At 43.2% G+C, this 24,461-nt stretch overlaps 4 protein-coding genes across 6 annotated transcripts in view; 2 read left to right on the forward strand and 2 right to left on the reverse strand.

The window, feature by feature from the left end:
- Nucleotides 1-2,842, forward strand: part of ME1 (malic enzyme 1) — a 154,595-nt gene extending 151,753 nt beyond the window's left edge. Inside the window, exons 13-14 of the mRNA XM_059467795.1 lie at nucleotides 756-854; nucleotides 2,487-2,842. Coding sequence (XP_059323778.1) covers nucleotides 756-854; nucleotides 2,487-2,645 — 258 coding nt within the window. The 3' untranslated portion in view covers nucleotides 2,646-2,842. The remainder of the gene's footprint in view (nucleotides 1-755; nucleotides 855-2,486) is intronic.
- Nucleotides 2,843-3,092: 250 nt separating this feature from the next.
- Nucleotides 3,093-8,983, reverse strand: RWDD2A (RWD domain containing 2A). Of its 2 annotated transcripts, none has more exons than XM_059467798.1 (3): nucleotides 8,812-8,983; nucleotides 7,844-8,062; nucleotides 3,093-6,282 (listed from the first exon to the last, which is right to left on the reverse strand). In XM_059467798.1, the coding sequence occupies exons 2-3, from the start codon at nucleotides 8,039-8,041 to the stop codon at nucleotides 5,605-5,607; spliced, it is 876 nt and encodes a 291-aa protein (XP_059323781.1). In that variant the 5' UTR covers nucleotides 8,042-8,062; nucleotides 8,812-8,983; the 3' UTR covers nucleotides 3,093-5,604. The 2 variants fall into 2 exon arrangements, with proteins under 2 accessions (XP_059323781.1, XP_059323782.1); XM_059467799.1 differs by lacking the exon at nucleotides 8,812-8,983 and adding an exon at nucleotides 8,584-8,641.
- Nucleotides 8,984-9,237: 254 nt separating this feature from the next.
- Nucleotides 9,238-17,388, forward strand: PGM3 (phosphoglucomutase 3). 2 transcript variants are annotated; one of them, XM_059467333.1, is made up of 13 exons: nucleotides 9,238-9,443; nucleotides 9,744-9,949; nucleotides 10,652-10,836; nucleotides 11,151-11,218; nucleotides 11,514-11,647; nucleotides 11,803-11,998; nucleotides 12,818-12,975; nucleotides 13,392-13,475; nucleotides 14,104-14,202; nucleotides 14,520-14,636; nucleotides 14,788-14,910; nucleotides 15,649-15,822; nucleotides 16,424-17,388. In XM_059467333.1, the coding sequence occupies exons 2-13, from the start codon at nucleotides 9,746-9,748 to the stop codon at nucleotides 16,508-16,510; spliced, it is 1,629 nt and encodes a 542-aa protein (XP_059323316.1). In that variant the 5' UTR covers nucleotides 9,238-9,443; nucleotides 9,744-9,745; the 3' UTR covers nucleotides 16,511-17,388. The 2 variants fall into 2 exon arrangements, with proteins under 2 accessions (XP_059323316.1, XP_059323314.1); XM_059467331.1 differs by having other exon boundaries at nucleotides 9,297-9,611.
- DOP1A (DOP1 leucine zipper like protein A) overlaps nucleotides 15,975-24,461 on the reverse strand; it is a 61,062-nt gene continuing 52,575 nt past the window's right edge. The window contains exons 36-40 of the mRNA XM_059467330.1: nucleotides 24,169-24,224; nucleotides 23,107-23,271; nucleotides 22,023-22,152; nucleotides 20,079-20,138; nucleotides 15,975-17,975 (exon numbers count right to left, since the gene is read on the reverse strand). Of these exons, the coding sequence (XP_059323313.1) occupies nucleotides 17,670-17,975; nucleotides 20,079-20,138; nucleotides 22,023-22,152; nucleotides 23,107-23,271; nucleotides 24,169-24,224 (717 nt within the window). The 3' untranslated portion in view covers nucleotides 15,975-17,669. The remainder of the gene's footprint in view (nucleotides 17,976-20,078; nucleotides 20,139-22,022; nucleotides 22,153-23,106; nucleotides 23,272-24,168; nucleotides 24,225-24,461) is intronic.

Here is a 24,461-nt window from a genome sequence, read left to right on the forward strand (position 1 = left end):
ACCTGATGTGACAGGAACTGTGGGAAGTTTTGTTTGTGCTTTGTTTCAAGTATCTTCCTAGAATATTCCCTCAAAAGTGCACTTCTTGCTTTCTCTTTGGGCTTTTTTATCAGTTTTAACTCTCAGTGTTTCCTGGACTTTCCTGGTGTTTTCAGAACCTCTTGGTGTGTAATACATGGCTCCAGCAGATGTTATCCAGAGCAGAGCTTTCCTTCTGTCCACATCTGGACCACCCTGAAAGGCTATTTCAAGTCCCCAAATGACAAACAAATAGTAGCTACTGATAGCAAAAATACCAGCTGCCAGTAATTTCTTCCAGAGCATTTTACACTTAAGGGTTTCAGTTCTGTTCCCTGCACAGGTTAATGTGACAGCTGTCAGAATGACTGGTGCTTCTTTATATTTTAGAAGTCTTTGGCCCAACTGCAATTGTTGGCTGGAATTTCTATCTCACAATGAACTATTTGCTAGTTTATGAGATATATTTGCTAGTTTATGTGTGTCATGAGTTTATTCAAGACTTAAGTAGCTTTTATTGTCTGAGTGAGAAAAAGATGTAACTCCCAACATTTCTAATTCTTGTGTAGCTTCTCCTAATGACAGAGGTGGTTCTAAAAAATGCTGTCTAGGTGGATTAAGGAGTACCTGTGGAATTTGCCAAAGCAGAAACATTTCTTTGCTAAAGACAGTATCACTGTCTAATCAAGCTACAGCTGCATTTGCATATCAAGTTACAAGTGTTTGTATTATTTCAGGTTATAGCACAGCAAGTTACAGAAGAGAATTTACAGGAAGGTCGCCTCTACCCTCCATTAGTCACTATTCAGGACGTGTCACTGAAAATTGCTGTGAGGGTAAGTAATTTCAGCATTTTGTGGCTTTTTGTCTTCCTACCAGCTCTACATGGTTTGATTTTATCACCTAACACACCTTCACACAAGTTGGTTTATGTGAATCCCTATTGGACATGCAGCAGTTTCAAAATTAAATTTTAAATTCAGAAATATAAAGGCAATCCAAATACAAGGAGAGCTGTGGATCTACACCAAGCATGTATGTCTGTAGAGCACAGATTCTGCTGTTCACCACAGTCATGCCAACTGCACAGCTGAAGGGCTTGTGCCCCTTCATGGTTATCAGTTTCAACTTTTTGTTTGTCCTCTGTGACCGTTTTTCCTAAAATTATTCTTTTCTCTCTTTGTCGCCTTACTGTGAATAATTCCTCTTCATATGCTTTTGAAAGAATAACAAGGAACCCTCATACATGAAACAGTTTCCATAGCTTCTCTCATTCTGTGTATTTAAGAAAAGGAAAAATCCTTCTCAAAGTTCATGTCTTCTTAGGCAAGTAGTAACTCTGCTCTGTAGATGTGAAAATGTTACATAAATTCCTCAGGCAAAATCAAACAGGCTCTTGGGTTGGCAGAAACACAGTGATAGAAATTCCTCCTCTGTTTGTACATGTTATAGAAAATACAAAAGAAGGAAAATGTTAGTAAGTGATTCCTTCTGCTTGTTCTCTGTTGAAACTTTATTCCTGAAAATACTTATTCTGGCTCATACAACCCAACCCAAGAGGCCTCTGCCTTTTCCAGGAGAGGAACACTATCAAAATATTTTGGAATACCAAGCATTGGGTATGAATTCAGACCCTATTCAACCACAATAATTACGTGCACAGACCTGAAGATATGCTTATATAAACACCCAAAGTGCTTCTCAATCAAATTGAGTTGGGATTCAGATTAATCCTAGAAAAGAAGTCTTAATAAGGTGATTTGGGGTCTCAGCTTCTCACCAAACTAGAACATTTCTGTTTTAAAGAGAGCTAAGGAAAGCAGGAAGAAGAACGTCTCCCTTTTATTCAAAGGAGGAGCATCAGAGTGTTTGCCAAATAGTTTCAAGCAGATCTTTTCACAGTGCTGCATAAAACCTGTCTGCCAGACTTCCTTTGTTTCACAGATGAATGTTCAGTCTGAAGATATTTGTTTCTCAAGTAGGTGATCTTCAGGTGTGAGAGGCTACTTTGATGTGTTGAGAGAGCTCCAACCCCTTCTAAACTTAATTTTTGTGCAGCTGTATTTGTGATGCATAATTGATTCACTTAGGTATGATCTGGGTGAGAAAAGAGCAAGCAAATATTTGTATTTCCCCCAGCCATTCTGTGCACTGCATAAGACTATTTTTTCCCACGTGTTTACTTTTTTTGAAGTATATTATCAAGCTATGGCAAATACTAAACTTCTCTAATATGTAAGGAGCATGGAAGCTTTGAACAAATCATACTTTTCTTACAGTGCTTTGGGAAGATTGTAAACCAGGATAAAATGATGAGAGAAAAGCAGAAATTGTATCTCAGTGCTTGGGGCTTGTGGAATATTTTATCCACCACTGCACAGTGGTGTGTGTGGTGTGTGTTTTAAGTTCTGTTAAGTGTACTCAGATAGTTTAAGAGCACTAATTAGGATTTTAATGCCTCTCTCCAGCTTGCAGAAGAAGCCTACAGGAATAACACTGCCTCCACCTACCCTCAGCCCAAGGACCTCGAGGCCTTCATCCGCTCTCAGGTGTACAGCACTGACTACAACAGCTTTGTGGCTGACTCCTACACCTGGCCTGAAGAGGCCATGAAAGTGAAACTGTAAATATTTAATGAAGAACAAACAAATAAGCTGCACTTAAAAAGCATTAAAATATTAAAGTTGTTTCTGCCTAGAAAGCCTATGAATTGCTAATTTTTTAAGATGCAGAAAACTTTTTCTAATTCATAGTAGTTGGTTAGAAACTCAGATCAAGACGTCGTCAATTATACATCAGAAAATAAAAATTAATCTGAGAGATATATTTGTGTTTGGTTATTTTGATGGTTATTTTAATTGAGATATCCTACACTACAGTTTGACAGATTTCCTTGAAAAAAATGGTTATATCTTGAGTCAACAGTTTTGTCACAAACATCAATGGGTACTGAAGCAGATAAATGGGCAATTAAAAATACATTTGGTATTTTATCCATTACAGTCACAGTGTAATTTGCATAATTTGTGAACCTATTATTAAAAAAAAAAAAAACAAAAAACAACAACACAAACTTTAAACAACCATAACGTTAGAATTTTTTATTCCAGAGAATATACTTACTGGTCACTCTTGTGTGGAGTTATGAAATGAAAATTTTCTAGAAGAACCAAATCTGCAGAACCTTTTGTTCACATCTAATCAGAACATTTTACCATTGCTAAGAATAACATTTAACAATAGTAACATTTAATGTTAGCTAAGGTAATGTCCTGTATAAGATCAAGGATTTAATTCCCCCACCAAGATAACTACAGTTCTGATCATTGCAAATGTTTGGCCTAACTTTTTGAACTCCACGTTCTTGACAAAAAGGGAATATCAAAATGTCAGGAATAGACTTTGAGGAATTATTAGTTGTTACACGATTACCACTCCAAGAAAAATGTACTATATTTTATGGATGGTTCTGGGAAAAAAAGGATACTTGAACATTTCTGTTTCTCTCTCATCTTTACAAGAGAGATTATCTCTAGAAAACCAAATACTAATTTTATTTGTCTAGCCCCTCAGCTCTGTCACAGCTGCAGATTACATGTCCCAAATTCAGAAAGAGAGGCACTTTTTCCCTCACTGCCTAATGGGAACATGTCAACATTTTTGCCTCACTGTGCTTTTGGCAGAAGTTATGATCACACAAACAGTACAACCTACCACAGTGAAGGAAAAGACATTAATCATATTCTGAGCAACCAGAAACACTCTGCATTTCAATGCCATCCTCTACGTTTCAATGTATTGCTATTGTGAGAAGGGTATTAAAACACTTCCCTGTATTTAATTTGAAATAAAATAATATCTGTTATTTATGTTGTCATCAGCTAAGTGTGCTGAAACACAGTCTTTAAACAGTGCTGCTGAGTGCCTGGGTGTTGGAGTGGTGCAGCTCAGCAGTGAGTCTGCTTTTATTGCTTGGTACCCCTTTGCACATGAAGGCACTCAGGCACAGAGTGGGAGGTGGTGGCCCTTCCAGGGGACTTTTCAGTAGTGTTCTTCAACTACATATTATATTTATATATATTATTATAAATATGATCATGCATTACAAACGGGACACTTACCCTCCACATCCACTCTCAGCATGCTTCCCTGCAGGAAAACACTGCCTAATGAACCATTAACAGCATTAACCCTCACAAGCTGCTGGAAAATTCTCTCCATACTAATTTTACATAAGAAAGGATTCTTCAAGTTATTTGTATTTAGGGGCTTTTTCCTATTTTCTGTGTTTTACATGTATTTCCTTATGTAATGTAAGGGGGAAAACTAAACTTTGTCTCATCTGACCCATTTTCATTTCCAAGGTGTTTGGCCTAACAGTGTAAGCATAAAATGCCATGAATTGAACAGATGAAAAATTGTTATTAACATAACCAGACACACTTTGCCTCATGACATCCTTAACTGAAGAGACATGGATTTGGTGGATGAACCACTTGGTGGCTAAGGATGGTTGGTTGCAGAGTTGCAGTCAATGGATGATGTCCAAGTGGAGACCAGTAGGACTGGCATTCCTCAGGGGCTGGCATTAACATTGCTGTCAGTGACAGGGACAGTGGGACCAGCTGCACCCCCAGCAGGTTTGCTGATGGCACCAAGCTACGTGGAGCAGTCAGCACACTGGAGGGAAGGGGATGTTATCCAGAGGGACCTGGAGAGGTGGGTCTGTGTACAAGGCTGAGTGCAAGATCCTGCCCGTGGCTCAGGGCAATCCCAAGCACAAACACAAACTGGGTGGAGAATGGATTGAGAGCAGCCCTGAGGAGAGGGACTTGGTACTGGTAGACACTAAACTCAACATGAGCCAGTGATGTGCACCTGAAGCCAAGGAAGCCAACTGAATCCTAGGTTGCATCAAAAGCAGCATGACCAGCAGCTGAGGGAGGTGATTCTCACCCTCCACTCCACTTTTGTGAGACCCCAAACAGATCATTGCATCCAGCTCTGGGACGTGAACGTAAAAGGAACACAGACCTGCTGGAGCCAGTCCAGAGGAGAATGGACACAAAAAATGATCGGAGGGCTGGAGCATCTCTCTCCTATGACAACTGGCTGAGAGAATTGGGATTGTTCAGCCTGGAGGACAGAAGGCTTTGGCAAGCCCTTACAGCACCTTCTAGTACCTGAAGGGAGCCTACAAAAAAGAGAAAGGGACTTTTTTACAAGTGCACGTAGTGACAAGACTGGGGAGAATGTTTTAAACTGGAAGAGAGTAGGTTCAGATGAGATAGGAAGAAATTCACACAGCACAGTACAGATGAAACAGAAGTGTATAATTCCTAACTCACAGAGGAATATTTATCAGGCTTGGCTCACAGAGACAAATACCAGTTTTAGAGTCTTAGAAAATCAGTGAACACATCTCAAAAATATGTGGCAGTTCAGCACAAAAGCTGAGATTAACTACTTGAACCATTCATTTCAGATGTTAAAAGTTTCCTTTTTCACAGTAGCTGTAAGGCAAAATATTTGTGTTAGCAACACCTCTTGGTCTCCAGAATTAGAACTCTTCATAAACAGTTTCTCTCAATTGTCTGAAAGTTTGCCTTCAACACCAAATAAAATCTGAAAAATGTGTCCACTTTGATGCTGTTTCAGGAATTCTAGAAACTGGCCAAGATCCATGTGATAGTCATTCCTCAGGCCATAATCACCATGTGCCTGAAATTGCAGGTCTTCAAAACTGTGAAAGAGACGAAGATTATCAATGCTTCCCTCCGTTTCTATATTCTCCACATGCTTGCATGAAATGTGCTTCCAGTTGGGATACCTAATAACACGCCAGAACTCTTCACAGTTTTTCTGGAGTCCCTCCACACAGATGACACCAGGTTTGCCAGTCAGGCAGAAGCCAGTCAGATTTAACTTCTTTGCACAGTCAAAAATCTTCTTCCTCAGTTCCTGCCTGTATATGTGATGGCTGTAGATCCACAGGCGATGCAGCATTTCCTTAGCCCTGACTGCTTCAGCAGCACACTCAGACGAGGCCTGACAGTTTTCCAAGAAGGGCAGGGTGTTGTCCTTCACCCACTGCACAGCCTCACACACACACAGATCTCCTGGATCCAGAGAGCTGATGTGAGATGTGAGACGAGTATTGAGCTGCAACTGCTGCTGTCTGTGCAGAGCATCTGATCTGGCAAAAAGCTGAGGAGCCACCTGAGGGTACATATGAGGAAGGAGAACCTGCAACTCCATCTTTACCTTAAAATAAGAAGACACACACACAGAAAAGATTAATTCTGCAGCTACTGAAAACACACTAGATTTTTCTTCCCTGACAGAGGCAGATTATGAGTAGATGTAATCAAGATTGCAGCATCCTACTGACTGGAACTATTCCCACTTCCCTTTTGTCCCAATAACCCATTCTTTTGTCTGTTCCTTTTCTTGTGTTGCATCATGCTGCCACTTTCACAACACTTCCATGATATCCAGGCAGCTTTTGTGCTGTTCACAGAACTAATGCTGTGGCTTGGGAGAAGATACACAGTTACCCTCCAGGGATATTTCTAGCTCAGTGTTGCTACAGCAATGAACTGTTGGAGTCAAGGACTTTTGTGAATCTCATCCCTTACCAAATACAATGACTAATGAACTCAGCCCAGCTGCTTGAAAAAAAAGCCAAGAGTTACATGGAATGGTGTTTGTGATTGTACCTACTGCATATAGAGACACGTGGCAGGAGTGTTGGAAATAACTTGCCCTTTAAGGTTGCTCCCAACCCAAACCATTCTGTGATTCTGTGTGTTACCATTATTTTAAGGAAGTATTCACCATAAAGAGGAGTCAGGATTATAGGGGATTAAAAGATTTATGTACATTTCAGGTCAGGGAGACCCCAAGTTTATCTTATCTGATCTTTTATGAACACTGGGCTGTTGAATTTCTCTTGATTATCCCTACAGTGCCTTCAAACAGAGCACCACAGTTCTTTGGTAGCTGAACTCTGCCTCTAGTCCAAGAGCAGGAAAGGATTTATGTGTCCTCAGTGCTTCAAGCTCCTGTACACTGTTAGGGGGTACTCACTTCAGTGCACAATCATATGATAGTCCTGTAGAGAGCAGTGAATCATAAAATGACTAATTATCTTTCCAAGTTCCTTGACAATCTGCTATGGAAAAAAACCCCAGTACTCCTACACAAGCCCTCCCCACATGGTTCATAAAACTTCTCTTTGTAGGTTGGTGAAAGGGTGCATTTTAGAAAGATACCTAAGTTTGTACCTAAAGTTTACAAAAAAATCATGAGACCATCTCATTACCCAGTAAATTGTTCTAATGTTTGATTATCTTCATTCCATGGAAAATGGCTTTCAGGCTGAGTTTATCTAATTTTTATCTAATTTTATCTAATTATCAATTTCTAATGACTAGAAATTGAGAACAGACAATTAGTATGCACTCAGACCTGTGTTCTCTGTGCAAGTATTTACACCAATTAGTTCAATCCCTTTCCTCAATCAGTTAAACTGTTGTAACTCCTTATACTGAGAGTTGGGGTTCTCTGCTCATAGGCTGGTTTTGTTTTTGTGTTCTTGTGACTCCTCATAATTGCAGTCTGCCATTTGGGGCTATTTTTACAATATTATATTTCCAACACAGATGTTAGCAGCAGCTGAGATTTTCTATTACTCTAGACTTCTTAAAGAGCAAAAAAATGTGGTGGGTTTTTAACCCCCTTTTTTCCGGGCAGCCTTTTCCGGTGTGTGCAGAAGACGTAGAGACGACAGCACCCATGACCAAGCCTCCTTGGCAGCTCTCACCTTGGCCTCCCCGACATGGAGCGCGATGCGATATTCCAGCTGCGGGGGCAGCGCTCCGCCAGCATTCCTCAGGTAGCGCTGGATGCTGGGCACGGCATCCGCATCCACGCTGAATTCTCCTCTCTTGGGAAACATGGAAAGGAGCATTTCCACCTCCAGCAGCTGGAGCTCCAGGCATTCTTTCACCGTGGCAGCCATGGCACAGCCCTCCGCGCCCGCCTGCAACGAGAGGACTGCAGTCAAACCCCGCGGTTTGGCACATGGAGAGGTTCAGCCCCCCAGGGAAGCCCCACGATCCTTCAAGGGCAGAGTTTGGCTAAACACGGCCTCAGCAGCCGGGCAGGGGCGGTCGGGAGGAGCCTGCGGGCCCTGCCGGGCTCAGCGATGGAGCTGAGGTGCGGGCAGAGCGGCATTATCGATGGGATCTATCAGCACATACACCCCGTGCTGGCTGCGTGTCGGGGCTCACCGCCAGCCGGCAGCCAGGCCCCGCCACCCGCGGATCGGGGAGATTCGGAAGGGTAAAGGGCGGAAAATTCACCGGTTGAGATAAAGACAGTTCCATAGGGACAGCAAAAGCCGCGCACACAAGCAAAGCAAGGAATTAATTCCCTGCTTCCCATGGGCAGGTGGGTGTTAGCCATGCCCAGGAGAGCAGGGCCCCATCACACCTCAGGGTCACTTGGGAACACAAACGCCATCGCTGCAAACGTCCTCCCCTTCCTCCCTGCCTTATATACCGAGCGTGATGGTCCATGGTCTGGAATGTCCCTTTGGTCAGTGGGGTCACCTGTCCGGGCTGTGTCTCCTCCCAAGCTCCCCCAGCCTCCCCAGCCTGGCAGCACAGAAATCAGGAAAGGCCTTGGCTCTGTGTAAGCCCTGCCCAGCAATAACAAAAACATCTCCACATCATCATCATCATAATCATCATCATTGTGTTGAGCACAAATCCAAAACCAGCCCCGTACCAGCCGCTGGGAAGAAAATTAACCCGGCCCCAGCCAAAAGCATCGCACTGGGGGGACAACTTTGTAATCCGAGCGCGCTGTCCGTGAAGCTGTGTGGGGCTGGCTGTCACAGGGAGCCCAGCCCAGCCAGCCCCGCCGCTCCCGCCGCCGCCGCCATTCCGGGCCTCTCCCCGGGCCGCTCCCGGGCGGGCGGGGCGGCGCCTGCGCGGCCGCTGCTCCGGGCGGGGGCGTGGCCCGAGTGCCACGCGGCGGGCACTGCCCCGCCCACCCGCCCTCCATTGGTCGGTCCGGCCTTGAGTGGGCGGGGCCGCGCCGGCTCCGTGCGGGGCGTGCGGCGGCTCCGGCGGGATGCGCCCCACCCATCCCGTTCCACTCATCCCATCCCGTCCCACACGTCCCGTCCCCGCCTGCGCGTCCCCGCGCCATCGCCGGGGGTCCCGAGGGAAGCCGCCGTGCAGGGGGCGCGTTCCGGCCGGCCCCGCCCGCCCGGCCTGGTGTCGGTGTGACGGTGCCCCTCTGGGAACCCCGCTGGGGCCGCCCTGCAAGCGCCTGGCGAAGCAGGACGCGCTGCTTTGGGCTCGGCAGTCAGTGCATGGAGCCGTGGCCGAGCGCTGTGGGCGGCTGATGTCACGGTGAGAACTTGTTCGGATCCCTGGGTCCAGACTGGGAATCCTGGCTCTTCCTGGATCCAGACTGGGAATCCTGGCTCTTACTGGATCCAGACTGGGAATCCTGGCTCTCCGTCCCTCCGTCACCTGCTCGTGTCTGATCCCGCTGTTATCCGCTGCTCTCCGGGCAGGGTAGGGGCTCCTTCCCGGCGCTGGTGCCCGGGCATTGCTGGCAGCGCTCTGGGCACCGCAGCCTCCGGGGCGTGAGGCGGCTCCCAGCCGCCTGTCCCCTCTCGCTGCCATCCGTGTCGCTTCCTTCCCCAGGGATGGATTCCGAAGCCCTCAGGAAGTTCTCGGCCCTGCACCCGCGGCCTGCCGGGCTGACCCTGCACTACGGCACGGCCGGGTTCCGCAGCGCGGCCCAGCACCTGGACCACGTCGTGTTCCGCATGGGGCTCCTGGCCGCCCTCCGCTCCAAAGCCGTGACTGCGACCATTGGCATCATGGTCACGGCGTCTCACAACCCTGAAGTAAGGAAGGACTGCCCGCTCCTCAAACAGGCCATCCGTTCGGTGCAATGATGTGAAGTGCTTTGGTAGAAGGGTGGGAAGATGTGGTCAGTTTGTTGGAATCAATCTCATCACAGCACTGAGAGAACCAGACCCTGAAGACTCTGGGACTGCCGAAAGCATTCAGCCCGCTCCCTGTAAATACGGCCTCTGGTATCGCTGAAGTTATTTTTCCCCTGTACACAAAAGCGGGATTTTTTCTCGTGTGGAAGTGGTGTAATACAGAGTCATTTCATGTTGCAATTTAACTTTCTAATGTTGGGGAGCTAGGAGTAACATTGAGAAGAGAAGAACCTTTGAGTAAAATCTGTAAGATTTAAAATTAAACATGCAAATGCAGCGATTACCAACCAGGCATTTAGACTTTAGCTGCTATGGAGCACTGAAGGTTATTAGAATCTCCTCTTATGTAATTTTAATGTTGAATGAATTTCACACCAAAATTATAAGGGAGAAAGAGTTGGTTACTCAGTATGCTTGTTATACTGCTTCTTTGGGGGCTTGTTGGAGGTTTAAATAAACAGCTAAGCTATTGCATCCCAGAAGTTCTCCACTTTTAAAGAAACAGTGTGACTGAACCATGTGTTGTCTGTCTTCAAAAAGATTTTATTAGTTCCCTGCTTTTAGACTCACTATTTTCTGTTCTTTTGTTTTTCTGCTAAGGAAGACAATGGTGTAAAGCTGGTTGATCCTCTTGGAGAAATGCTGCACCCTTCCTGGGAAGAGTATGCCACACAACTAGCAAATGCAGAGGAGCAAGAATTAGAGAAGGTGATAGCTGAGATCTGCCAAAAAGCAGCAGTGAACCTGCACAAAGATGCCTCGGTTTTTATTGGCAGAGACACCAGGTAATGACAAAAGGCTGTAGCTGTATCCTGCTCTTATGGAAGTGCCAGTGCTGTCTTCAGGGGAATTGTGTGGGCACTGTGTGGTGTCACCTGTGCCCAGCACTTTACATGTGTTTGCAATCCCTGGGGGTGTTGGATTTCAGACTTTATTGGGAATAAAGCCTACAGCAGGGAAAGGTTTGGATTTCTTCACAGTGAGTCTAAATCTCATGTCAGGAAGCTTGTAGAGTCTTCCACCCATATGTGCTTCCTTCCATAGAGTCCACAGATGAATGCCTTTGCCAGGGTTATCAGATGTACTTGTTGTTTTCCAGGCCAAGCAGCAAGAAGCTGTCCCAGTCAGTTATAGATGGTATCCAGGTTCTAGGTGGTCAGTACCATGGTAGGTTACACTTCTGCAATTCTAAACTCGTTTCAAGTATTTTTATGTAAATGTGACTCCTAGGGCAGCAGCCCAGACACATTTCCATCCTTGCTTGTGACAGTTTTATTTCAGGGTGGTTGTATGGGTTTCATGCAAGGCAGGGCAGGGGAGGGTTATAAGAGTTTTCATAAGACAAAATTTAAAAATTCCACAGGTGTTTCCTATACTGCATTTGTCTGTTTACTGTAAGACTTTCAAGCAGCAATTAATTTGCAATCCTATTCTGAGTATTGTTCCTTTTATTTCACACTAGATTATGGTCTGGTGACAACACCACAGCTCCACTATATGGTCTGCTGTCAAAACACCCAAGGGCAGTATGGGAAAGCAACACTGGAAGGTTATTATGAAAAACTCTCCAAAGCTTTTATGGAACTGATAAAACAGGTGAATAGTAGGTATTGTCGTCTTCATGCAAATGTACAAAATTAATCTCTTGTGTGTGTTAGCCTGTTTGGGCCTGAAGTTTCTAATTCAGCATGCTCTAGGTGTGGTTTCTCTAGGGTAATGGTTCACTTTGCCCCTTCTTCCCTTGCACAAAGTCTCACTGCTCCGGAGAGTTTCAGAGGCACCTGAAGATTGACTGTGCCAATGGAATTGGAGCCCTGAAACTGTCAGAAATGAAGCCCTACTTTCCACAAGAGGTGCTATTCCACATATATAATGATGGAACCAAGGAGAAACTCAATCACTTATGTGGTGCAGATTTTGTGAAAGTTCACCAGAAACCACCTGGAGGTGAGTAGTCAGTAATTTTATGTTGCTTTACCTCCTCTGCAGGGTCTGGCAGGGGTCCACATCCTTGGGTAGGTGGAGCTCCCTGTTTCTTACTAAGTGACTGCATGAATGGCTCTCCTTGTGCAATGAAAAGAGGGAACAGCCTGGCCAGGTCTGGCACATCTCTGTTAGTCTGAAGTGCTTGGAGGAGCACAGCATCCCTCTGACTGGCTGAAATGTGTTTGGCAGTCTCTTCTGAGTGTTAAGCTGGCAGAGTCCAAAGGTCAGTCAGGACTGGCTTAGGGCTATTTATTTTACCCCTTTGTATTATGAAGAAACATTTTCCGGGTTCCTGCAGAAGGCTGGGTTAATGAACAGCCCCGTGCCAGCAGGCTGACTCATTGACAGAAACCAGTGAGGAAAAGATTTCAGTCCATTTTCTGAGAATTGTATAAAAGTAAAGTCCTGAACTGGGAGAGCAGGCTGGTTTGGATATGAGATTATATGAGGCTAAACTGAGTTCTCCATTGGACAGGCATCCTCTCACTGCAGCTGCTGGCCAAATCTGAACACCAGGTTATGGTGTTGCTTCCCCTTCCCATGCTGGTTGTGTACTGGGGAAATGCAGTGCTGGAAGCAGCACAGTGGCAGGGCCTGCTGGGGATGGATGCTTGTGCCTCCTGTCTGGATCTTGGCTTTAACTGTGCCTGAGTGGAGTCGTTTGTATGCAGACCTGTGCTCTGAAAAGAAAATGTGTTTTCCTAATCACTCACTGAAATAAATTACCTGGTTTTGTTTATTTTCCTGTCTTTAACTTGCATTTGTAACTCTGTGCACTAGGGCTGGACATGAAGCCCAATGAGAGATGCTGCTCATTTGATGGTGATGCAGATAGAATTGTTTATTATTATAAGGACACAGCTGACCATTTTCACCTGATCGATGGAGATAAAATAGCAACTTTAATTAGTATCTTCCTAAAAGAACTTCTTGCCAAGGTAACTCTAACATATGAAATGAATGCTGGCATTTTAATTTTTAAAGTATAAAATAGTCTAAAGTATAAAAGAAGCTGTCGCTTGGTATGTGGTCTCTCTACATCTACTTAAAGTGAACCAGCTTTAAAAAGAGATCTGTCCTGTACCTCCCTGCTGTGGCCAAAAAGGGGCTTGGAAAGTCTAAGCTTCAAGAGCTGCTTCAGCCAAACCCAAGAAAAGTCAACATGGGATGTACAAATACTTGAACAGAATTTATGTTGTTTTAAAGCTACAGAAGTTCTCAGTGAGCTGGTGCCTCCCTCTAGTACCCAGGATTTTAATTGTACATTTACAAGTTCTGATTATCTTTCCATTTATCCTTTTTGTTTGGCTGTGTGCCTGTTAGACAGTAAAAGTTGGTTTATTGGTTTGCTCAGGTGAAACAGGACTTCAAGATGGCAGTGGTGCAAACAGCATATGCCAATGGGAATTCAACACGCTACCTCCAGGAAACACTGAAGGTATTCTCTGGGTTTTTCCTAGGTAGTTTACATTTTTTTATTTTAAAAGTAAATGTACTGTAATGTGATTGCTAGGAAAATTAAAATTAAAATCAAAGAAGATTAAATTACTCTTTCAAACCTCCAGTAGTGACTAAATTCTTGGTGGCAAAGGAGACACAAAAGGGCAGGGCTTAAAAAGATCTAGTCAGCTTTTATTAATTTTAAAAATGTTTAATTAAACCCTTGGTACTTAAACAAACTGAGGACTTTATAGCTTTGCAACTAAGTGAGTGAGTAGAGGCTCCTTGATACTTTGATTCATTTTCTGCAGCTAGCTAAACGTTCAGGAATTGAGAGAAGGTATTATTTCTGTTTGTATGTGAATCTAGTGTGTTCCCTGAAGCTATAAACTAAATTGGGTTTTTCTAGGTTTGGAGTCTATTTCTTAGTCTTTATTAATCACAGGAATAAATAAAGTATTTTTTAATTGGGTCTGCAGAAATAGTGGAGCATTTTAGCTCGGGGGCCTCAGTGGCCATGAAACAGGGGTTAGTTTGAACAGCCCTTGCAGGCTGGAGCTCAGTTCCAGCCTGCTGAGGAGAGTCTGTAACCTTGCTGTTGTTCTCTGCACACCTTTGGCCTGTAGGTCCCTGTGTACTGTGTGAAAACAGGAGTGAAACACTTGCACCACAAGGCCCAGGAGTTTGATGTGGGTGTTTATTTTGAAGCAAACGGACATGGCACAGTAAGTATGAGCAGGTAATCCATATGATCAGCTACTATGTACAAAATTTTAGTTAAATTACCTGGAGAAGGAGGTCTTTTCACTCTCTGCTTAGCTTTATAAACAAGACTTCTCCTCCTTGTTTGAAAATAGACTTGTTTATTCCTTCTGTCTTTATCACAGCATTGCCACCAGCTCCTCTGTGATTTATGGGGGGATGGGAATTCATGGTAGCAAACATTAATGATGGCTGTTTGGGCTTAGATGGTAAAAGTTTTTTCCTCACTACTGCATATATCCTGGTTTCATCTTGACAAGCTCTTATCTTTTTCTTCTAGGTACTGTTCAGTAAAGCTGCTGAAACTAAAATTCGACAGCTGGTAAAAGAGGAGAAAGATAATGAGAAAAGAGAAGCAGCAAAGATGCTTGAAAACATGATTGACCTGATTAACCAGGTAAAAGCTGAGAGTACTGGAGCACAGTGTTGGCAGGGTTAGCCAGTTTGTGAGCTCCTGTCAGGCTGCTGCTGGGGACTGCTGGGGGGTTCCTGAGGAAGTCCTGCCTCCCTGTGCTCCCTGCTGCAGTGTTTTCCCTCGCTGTTGGCAGACTGTTGGCGATGCTGTGTCGGACATGCTGGTGATTGAGGCAATCCTGGCTCTGAAGGGTCTGAGTGTGCAGCAGTGGGACGCCCTCTATGCTGACCTTCCCAATCGGCTGCTCAAGGTCCAGGTGAGACCCCAGCCACGCTGGCTCAGCCCCACAGCAGCCTCAGGGGCCCTGCTCACTGCATCTTTTGCCTGCCTTTATTTTAAAGCTGAAACAGACCATGAAAGGGCAGAAATAGGCCAAAGAAACTGGGAAAAAACCTGGAGAACGGACAAGAATTTCATTTGGACTAAAATAGCAATATGACTTTTAAAAAGATTAAATAATAGCCAACTATGTTAAATGGAAAAACTTGACCAAAACTCTTCAAATTTTAACTTAAGAATAAACTCCAACTTTTAAATTAGAAAAATCCTGTTTTTTCTAAGGCCTCTGCCTGCTGGACAGCTGGATTTTTCTTGCTGTGCCAGTTTGTATAACTTGAATGTTCAAGCTTTGCTTCTGTATCCTTTCCAGCATTCTGACAAAGCTTGAGCAGAAGGTGCCATGTGGCAGCATTCTGTTAGACACAGTACGGAAGCTCTGGGCTCTGTTTGAACTGGAGGAAACAATTTAAGTTTCTGATCTACTGAGAGAAAGTGTAGCTTCACTTCAAGCTGACCAAGAAGGCATGTTCAGAACTGACCCTTTTTTAAAAAGGGGCAGCTGACACCTCTCTAGCCTTGGTTAACAGATGCTGCAGGGGTCCTGGAGCCCCCAAGTGTCTGAGTAGCCCTTTATGAGCTCCCAAACTGAACTCCTCTCCAGGCAGCAAGACATAGCCAGCCCTGAACTTGCCTCATCCTGTTTCTGATGCCACAGGTGGCAGACAGGCGTGTTATTGACACCACAGATGCAGAAAGGCGAGCACTGACGCCGCCGGGGCTGCAGGAAAAGATCGATGCCCTTGTGCAGAAGTACAGACTGTCCCGGGCGTTTGTCCGCCCGTCGGGAACAGAGGACGTCGTCAGGATCTATGCTGAGGCAGACACACAGGTCAGAGCTTCACTCATTTATGGGCTTCTTCACATTAAACAATCTTCTGTTCTGCCTAGCAGGGGGTGATGAAGGAAGTCTGCTTCCATACTTGTCATTTTATCACACTTAACAAATGCTTAATTTGGAAAAAAGACTGTGATCACAAGAAGTCACTTTGGATTTTCTTTTATTTAGAAAAGTAATGTTTAATGTTCTCAATGTTTATCTTCAAAATGAAAATATAAATGTTTATAAAGGCAGATTTAACACCAGATGATTTTGAAAAGACAACCAGCCTTCTGAGAACTCAGGGTTAAAGGAGAAAGTTACCAAAGCAGTCCTTAACTACACAATTTCATAAGAGGCAAAATAGAAAAAAAATTCTGGCTACTGTTAAGTTAGTCCAGATCTGAACTTAAAGATGACAGCAAAAGCAGTGGTTTTGTTCTCCCCACTTCACATGCTCTACCTGCTTTTCTCTGCCAGCATGATGGCAGTGGCTGGTGGAGCAATATAGGGAACACAACATTTCCAGGAAAATGCTTGCCGTAATATCATGTATTTGCTCTATTCCTATGATGCTGACAGCAGCGTAACTAACTTTTCCCACATTCCACAGGAGAATGCAGATGCACTTGCCCATGAAGTGAGCCTGGCTGTTTTCCACCTCGCTGGTGGGAAAGGAGCACCACCCCAGCCTATATAATGAATGGAGTTCAAGCACACAACTTCCCTTTTAATATCACTTATTTTACCATGTGCTGCTGTGCACAGAGCCAGCCCTTCCTGGGAGTAGCAAGGATTGATCAGAACTGAGTGTAATATCACTCTGCTTATTCTTAACCTCCTTTATCAACTTATCTCTTCATGAGATGCTCTTGCTGTTGAATGTTCCCCTCCCCAAGTTTGTCTAACTTCTTGACAAGCCATGGCCATGTCCAGAAGGAATTCTGCCCCTCCCTGCCCCAGCTTAGTTCATTGTCACATTGTGCCTGACCTCCAAGACCCACACCCTCAGAGCACTGGCCATGGCTGCATGCCCAGAGCTCTGCTGTGACTGTGCTCACAGTGGCTGCTGCAGGATCATCATCCCCACCTTCCTCCCAGTAGCCCAAACAGCTGTGGGCAAACAGTGTAAGACAGAGGCTGTCACTCATCTTCAGATTCAGTTCACCTCATTTTGAGGGGGGAACAATATAATGAAAAAGAATATTTGCAAATAATAATCTATTATTGCAATATTATCTCCATTAGATACTTTATGACATGATTTAGAAAGTGATTTGCAGTAATAATATTTATAATCACACTTGAGAGGGAAGGGACAGAGACAAGTTTGTCTTCTGTGGCCTTAACTGCTCCCCAGCACCGTGAAGGGGCTGGCCCAACAGGATGCAATGTTTTAAACACACCAGGATCCTCCTTGGCATACTTTGGTTCAGGGTGTCTGCCTCTGACAAACAGTTCATTGTAGTCCTGTATTAACTCCTGCCATAATAACATTTTACAGGTTATTCAGTAAGCACAAGTTCCAATAGATCTTTTAAAAAAAGACAAAAATAAACTGGAAACAAATTGAAAAAATTGCACCTTGTATTTTTTTTCCATTTTTTTTTAAGACAGAACTCAAGACAACAAAACATTTACTGTAAATAGTAGGCACCATAATCAATATGAGCCACCAATATTTAAACTTGATTCAGGCCACATCCAGAACTTCTCTTATTTACAAATATTTAACTTAAATACAACATTAAGTATTTCATTACATACAAAATAAGAAAAGAATACTATACAACTGAGAAAGATACAATATTTCATTTAAATAGTTACACTACATATAGGCTGAGTAGTACCAGTTTGGTTCATGATTTTATGATGCCTTCAAGAAAATCCTTCTCAACCATTTCTTCTATCTTCTGTCTTGCTTTGCTGGAGAAGGTCTTGAGGTTCTCCATTTTTATGTCCTTACTTGGAAAACAGTTGGGGTAGAGGACAGGGCTCCCTGAGTGTCCAACACATCTGCTTGTGACTTTGCTGTTAAAAACTTGGCTGAGTACATTGAAGAAAGGCAAGAGCTGCTCAATGCTGCGAACGGTGTAGATGGTTAAAAGCAAGTGACCTGGTTCCCAGCTTAGTGTTTTCCCTGAGCCATCCTCCTCTGGGTTTTTCTGCAAATACAGAGAGATGGGAAATAATACAGGACAAGACATTAAAAGCACAGGTGAAAACGAAAGACTAATGTATAATATAGTACTTTTCTAAAGTCCAAAACCATTTGTCCTAGCCAGAAAAGACACCAATGCTAAAGGGGAGCTTCCAAAGCTGGTTCTCTGCTCCCCCTCACCATGCCCTGCAGAGGCAAGGGTTGGGAGTGTACAGGTGGCAGTCAGCTGATGCTCATGGAAGAGTCACAGTGAGCCTTCGAGTCCAACACCTCAGCCCAGGGCTGTCCCAAAGCAAGGCAGCCCCCACCACACAGCATCCTGTGGGCAGCACAAATGGCCCAAGCTGGTGACAGCTGAAGTTGTGAGCTTCTTCAGCCGCTTTCCAAAACAGACTCTTCTCCTGTGACACACACTCACTTCACCAGCTGATACTGCCAGCATCAGTGATGATAAACCCCAGAGGAGGTTAAAACAGATCCAAAGCATTTTCACTTTGCAGCTTGAGATCAGAGTTTTTGGGAAGGGCAAAAAGCAGTGCTATTATTAGTATCACAAGTAACACACACAGACATTCTGAGAAACACTTGAAGTTGTTCTCAAAGGAAAATGGCTCAGTTACTCATTGTGTATTCTCAGAAGAACTCAGTTATTATGTTCCTTCCATTTCATGGGGAGAATGTCAAAGGAAAGAATTTCGGGAACCCCACAGGTGAAGGCAGCAGTCACACACCAGATGCCCAGCAGCAGCAGCACACTGCTGTAACCCTGCTTAGGGCTGCCTTGAATATCTGCATATGAAGTATCTGAGCACCAGCATCCAGGTTCTTAGACAGTTCTTCCCTATTTCCTTTATCTCTGAGTCAAAAACCATGCTCCAATCTAGACACTTAGGTACTATCACCACTAGAAACACCTTGTTTGTTCTGTTACTGACAAACCAGTACAGAGAGCTTCTACCATGAAGGAGAATTCCAGCAGTACTGGATTTTATTCTGCAAGGAAGGAGAAAAGAAGCACAAAAGGCCTCACCAAGAAGAGCCACCTGTGGACCAGCCCTGTCCCACTGTCCTGGTAGCACCTGTGGCTGAGGCAGGGGGTCCTCTTGGTAATGAAAGAAGAATGAAGGGGAGAGGACAGCAATGGGAGCAGAGGATGAGGTAAGGATCACTGACTGCACAGCCTTTGAGCAAATAGATTTTCTTTTCAAGACATGATACTTAAACAAATACAAGTTTTGCCCTTTAAATGAAGCAACTGTCCTGCAATTGAGAAGCGTACAGGGCATCCATTTTGCAAACCCCAATTAGGTTTAAATTCGGTATGAATGTATCTGGTGGCTTGGCTCCCTGGCACAGGAGACCACTATTTGAGCTTTACAAGTCTTCTGAAAAGAAAGGCTCACGCCAAACCACAGCAATGGGAAGACTAAATTTCCAATATAAAAGGAGTTGTTGATGCGACCTTCTTTAAATGAAGCTACTAAGTTTTAGAGTTTCTCCTTAAAAAACTTATAATTGTATTAAGGAGGAGAAGTTTCTTCCATACTGTTTCTGTGCAATGCTTAGCATTACCCAGTGGTGACAGGATGTGTCCCCAGCACACAGCAAGTGTCAGTGCCACACAGAGCCAACCAAATGGGGTGCATGTGCAAATTCCAGCTCTGAGCAATGAAGTACAACCTGTCCAAGCCATTGTCTCATGGCAGTATCAGCTAAGCAAACACCATTAATTCCATGGATGCTTAAAACAACAGTTAATTTGATGGAGACCAACCAGGGATTGTGTGTTTCACACCTGCAGTTTGACTAAAATTACTTCACAATTTAATTTTATAATGATTTGCAATCATAATTCTTCTTAGAACTACCATCAGCTCTTTGTAACATATTTTGTACAGGAAACCAAATTTAAAGCTTTTAATTTTTTTAATTAAAGTTATCTATAAAAATAATGGTTCTTATACCTCAAAATTCTCTCAGCTTTGTTCTATTAAAATCTGATTTCTCTTAGTTCTTACTGAATGCTAAATAGTGCCCAGGGCCTTGAGGTGATGGTATTATTATGGCAAGCTTGTTTCACAACTCAAGCATCAAAGGCCACCCTCACCTGATGCTTGGCCATCTCCATTCCCTCCAAAACCACCGTCTTAAAGTCCTCCTGTTTGTCCTGTGGAAGGAAAGAGGAGAACTTTCAGACTGCATTTCAAATATGAGAAGAATACTCTGCCGTGAAGGCCGTGCGGTTGCTTGGCTGGGTGCTGTGCTTCAGCTAGAAACATCACCCACCCCAACAAATCTGTGATCCAGAAATGGCAGACTCAAGCTAGAGTGGCCAAGATACTACTAGAGAAAACCAGCACTGCCAGTTTGTGCCTCTGTTTATTTCCAGCACTGCCAAAGGAGGTTTTTAAGCACATTTCCCTCAGATAACAGAGCTTGAGCAACACCGTACTACATGAATATAAACATGAGTCAGAATGCCCTGAAGGAAAATAAGGATCCACTCAATTTTTGTAGTTATTTTCTAAGAAAGCCCCACAGCTATATGTAACAGTATTCTCTGCATAAGAGGAAATGGCCTGAAATCAATATTCATTACCTTGTGTTTATCTCATCATTATACACCTACCTATGGTTCAGTGTGCAACTGCTGCCATGACTAAGGGGTTCCAGAAATTCCAAGAAGTTTTCTGAATTGTTGAAGCATAGTGTGGGAGTCCTGACTTGAGGCATCTATCTCAGCATACAGTACTTACCAGCAGCATGTCTATTTATAAATCACACATGATGTATAAATTCATGCACAGAGATTACTTGGAGTGTGAAAACTTTCTAACAGATACTACTACATTGAACAGCAGGGTTAGAGGCTATGCCTGAGGAGCAGGCAGTTAAGACTCATTCCTCCTTTATACATGCAAGAAGAGAAATTTAGCCTCATCTTCATGGTTCAAAAAAATGATAAAATGCAAAATGCAGATATGCTTCAGACACTAGTTTTATCCCCCATAATTGTGAGCCTCGCTTCAATAGTTCAGATCTGCCTGCCACTAAGTGATCCCTAAATGTAATGTAGCCACTTGTATCTCAGCAGTTCCTTTACTCACTGAAGACATCAGAGACTGTAAATGCAGTAGCTACAGCAAGCTGCCACTGTTACAGACCTGACAAAGCCATCTACACAGAGAAACCTGAGAATAAAACTTCAAAACTTTCTGCCATATGGCTTTGCACTTCCTCCCTGCTTCCCTGGCTCACCCATCAACATTTCCCAGTGAACTGCCCCCATGGAGGGCTCTGTCCTCACAGCAGGAGTAGAAAAAATATCTGACAGTTCTTACTTGGTGGCAGCAGAAGGGATCTCCCTGGGACAGGGCTTGGCCAGCTTCCATCGGCTTCATCAGCAGATCAGGCCTCCAACCCCACAAACTGGGGTTTAACAAATCCCATTCTGTTCCCACTCTACCAACTGTGCAGCCAAGATTTCCCCAGAACTGTTCCTGCCTTCTTCTGTTCATCACAGCTCTAGCCTCTGCTCAGTCTCAACACTCTTATTTCTGTCATGTTTAAGAATGCAACAGTTTTTTAAAATTTTTGATTGTTATTAACAAAACTGGTTTTCTACTTCAAAAAAGTAGGTAGTCAGACTAGTATCTACATATATGACTGGCTATCTGCAAGTGATTTTATGTTAAGTGTTTATGTTATTGTCAGATAAAGGAGCATATTTTACTTTTTATTTAAATAATACTTTTAATTTAGAAATCCAAAGTCAGTGATCATAATAATTTTGACCATAGCAGGTTATAAATTTTTCTGTGGTTTGTTTGATTCACTCTGGGGCTTCTTTGTTTGTTTGTTTTCTACACTTACATGTTTTTTTTGCCTGATGTTGACTTGAGATTCCTCCAGCTGGAATCTCCTACACTAGAAAAAATCCTTTTCATTCTTCATTGTTAAAAAATTAAAATATTCAAACCCAAACACTGCTGTGTGTTACTGTACATGAAACCCTTCAGTGAAAAGCAAAAGCAGAAAGCACCATCCATACCTTTGCTTTTTTCCGCAGCAGCTTTGCCAGGCGCACCACATAGGGCTTGAATTCCCTCTGGTGTGTTCCTTGCCTTCGGACTTCCAAGCCTGAATCATCTGATGCTTCTGGGATAAAAGCCCAGCGATACCTGCCATGAGATAACACAAGCAGATGTTATCCATACTGAACATGCAGGTTTTTTGAGCAATCAAAAATATGAGTGGATGAGGAAATCTAGTGAAGTATCAGAGAAAGAGAGAGAGGAAAAAAGAAACCCAAGTCAACCCTCAAAAGAAAAAATAAATGAAAAAAAATGTTCAACATTCGATTTAGAAATACTACAGGGCACAGCCTGACACAGTGTGCACAAATCCTTCCAGTCTCCAACCCACATGAGTGTCTTTTGAACTGCAGGACAATTAGGGGTGACCAAATGTCTACAGAGCTGTGTCAGGACAGCAGCCCTCACACAGTCACCAGTGTGCAGTGTAAAGGAAGAGGCACAATACTTTCTTTTGTCCTTTGTGGCCTCTCGTTCCCAGGATTTTCAGCAAATGCCAGTTGTTTTGCATTCATTTTTTCCCCAACAGAACAGGATTGCAGAGGCACTGAGGAAGCAGTTTGTACACACTACTGACCAATAAACACCTATGGGATCCCCCTTCTGTGAAGGTTTGTTGCCACATTTTCCAGACAGACTATGCAGGAGCAATTCAAGTAAGTCATGCTGACATGACATGCAGTGCTCTGATTTCATGCATTACTCACTGAGATGGGTGGGTGTATTTTGAGTTCTTAGGCTTTACTGCAACTAAGAACTTTAAAAACAAAATACTTGAATAAATCACTACTACTAATGATCTCTCAAGTGTGGCAAATCTCTTGCCACAGGCAAAATGAAACCAGCTTGAACTAATTTGATATGCAGCATCATTTCCCCTGGGGGCCACTCAGATACTGTGAGGGAGTGAAGTATGGGCTGCCTTGGATGAAGTCCAAAGAAAGAAGAGAAACAGAAAACCAAACACTTTTATATGCTAAAATTTTACCAAAAGACATGGAAAAACATCCAAAAACTTAAATGACAATGTTTTCTACTCACATCTGAAATTGAGGCAGGTTTTCAGATGGTAAAGCTAGAGCCAAGTCCAGAAATTTGCAAGCAGACAAATACAGGTTCAGCCACCTCTGGCTGTTGTAGGATGTGGAAAAACCATTGCCACCTGTGTAAGTTGTCTCCAAACCAGCAACAGATGGGCCAGAAGTTCTAAAATACATTACAGAAGGGAAGTGAGTCAGAACAACCTTCTGCCACATTGAAAACCTTATTTTTCTTACTTGCCTTTACACACAACTCTTTATTTACCAGCATTATCCTGAATTCATAAATTGAATCCCAACACAAGTCTGTGCCATGAGTGCAGTTCTGTATGCATATATACAAATATATATATATTATACTTATATGTGATAAAATAGTGTATAATGAATGTGTTGCACTGTATCTTCTTCCCAGATATTCAAATTATGAGGAAGTTTAAAATTGTCAGTCATGTTGCCATTACTTCATTTGAAGGAAAAACTCTCCAAAAAACAAAACAAAACAAAACAACTAGGAAAAAAGTGAGCAAAACTTGGGCAAATAACTCTGGCTCATTTGAGAAATTTGCCTCTCCTCCTGGAATGACTGAAATTGGATCACACTGTATAGAAAATAGAGGAGATAAAAATGGATAATAAAACAAGAAAAATTATCAATCTCACTTACCTAATAAGAGAAGGAACTATGCTTTCATTTAGACAAAGAAAAAGGTGCATCAGTCTTGTTTAGAATAAGTGTATGACACAGAAAAGGTGTAAGTCATGCCACACATAATTTAATTGCAGCAGCTGTGCATTTTAGTCTGGCAGGCATTGTAAGAACTCAGACACTTGTATCTTATAATTTCCTTTAGTGATTTATGATCAATCTGACAGCAAAACTTCTTTTGTTTTGTCCTGAACACTCTGTCACTGGTACTGCACACTGAACTAGCCTTTACTTGTCCTTCTCATTTGAGCTCAACAGCTCTAAGACAAATTATTTTAAAGAATTACTCCACTCCCCATCAGCATACCAAGGAATTTTTATAAAGTTAAACAAGCAGGAAGTTCATACATTTACCTGGAAATATCTTCATCAGCAGTGAGCTCCTGTTCCATCAGTAAAAACACTTGCACCTGAAGATCAAATGTTACATTTCAATACTATTTTCAATGGACTGTGACTTGGGAAAGCCTGAGTAATAAGCCTTAGACAAATAGTTTGGAGCTTTATTTCCTTTCCTGTATGAGTGGACAGCGGCACCTTAAAGCTCTCTCATCCCTTATATATAACCTGAATAACACAAAGGCCACAAGGAACTGTCTCTTATGGCCAGGAAAGCTCTCAAAGGCTAATCCCCTCCACTACCTAGA

The sequence above is a fragment of the Ammospiza nelsoni genome, chromosome 3, assembly GCF_027579445.1.
Source record: "Ammospiza nelsoni isolate bAmmNel1 chromosome 3, bAmmNel1.pri, whole genome shotgun sequence".
Classification (NCBI taxonomy): Eukaryota; Metazoa; Chordata; class Aves; order Passeriformes; family Passerellidae; genus Ammospiza; species Ammospiza nelsoni.

What these genes read in the sequence shown, in the direction of transcription:
- RWDD2A (XM_059467798.1), bottom strand. Translation starts at nt 8,041, where the DNA reads ATGGCTGCCACGGTGAAAGAATGCCTGGAGCTCCAGCTGCTGGAGGTG. An exon ending in TCCATGTCGGGGAGGCCAAG is followed by an intron (nt 6,283 to 7,843) that starts GTGAGAGCTGCC and finishes TCTTATTTTAAG; the next exon opens with GTAAAGATGGAGTTGCAGGT.
- PGM3 (XM_059467333.1), top strand. Translation starts at nt 9,746, where the DNA reads ATGGATTCCGAAGCCCTCAGGAAGTTCTCGGCCCTGCACCCGCGGCCT. An exon ending in TCTAGGTGGTCAGTACCATG is followed by an intron (nt 11,219 to 11,513) that starts GTAGGTTACACT and finishes ATTTCACACTAG; the next exon opens with ATTATGGTCTGGTGACAACA. An exon ending in TTATGGAACTGATAAAACAG is followed by an intron (nt 11,648 to 11,802) that starts GTGAATAGTAGG and finishes CCTTGCACAAAG; the next exon opens with TCTCACTGCTCCGGAGAGTT.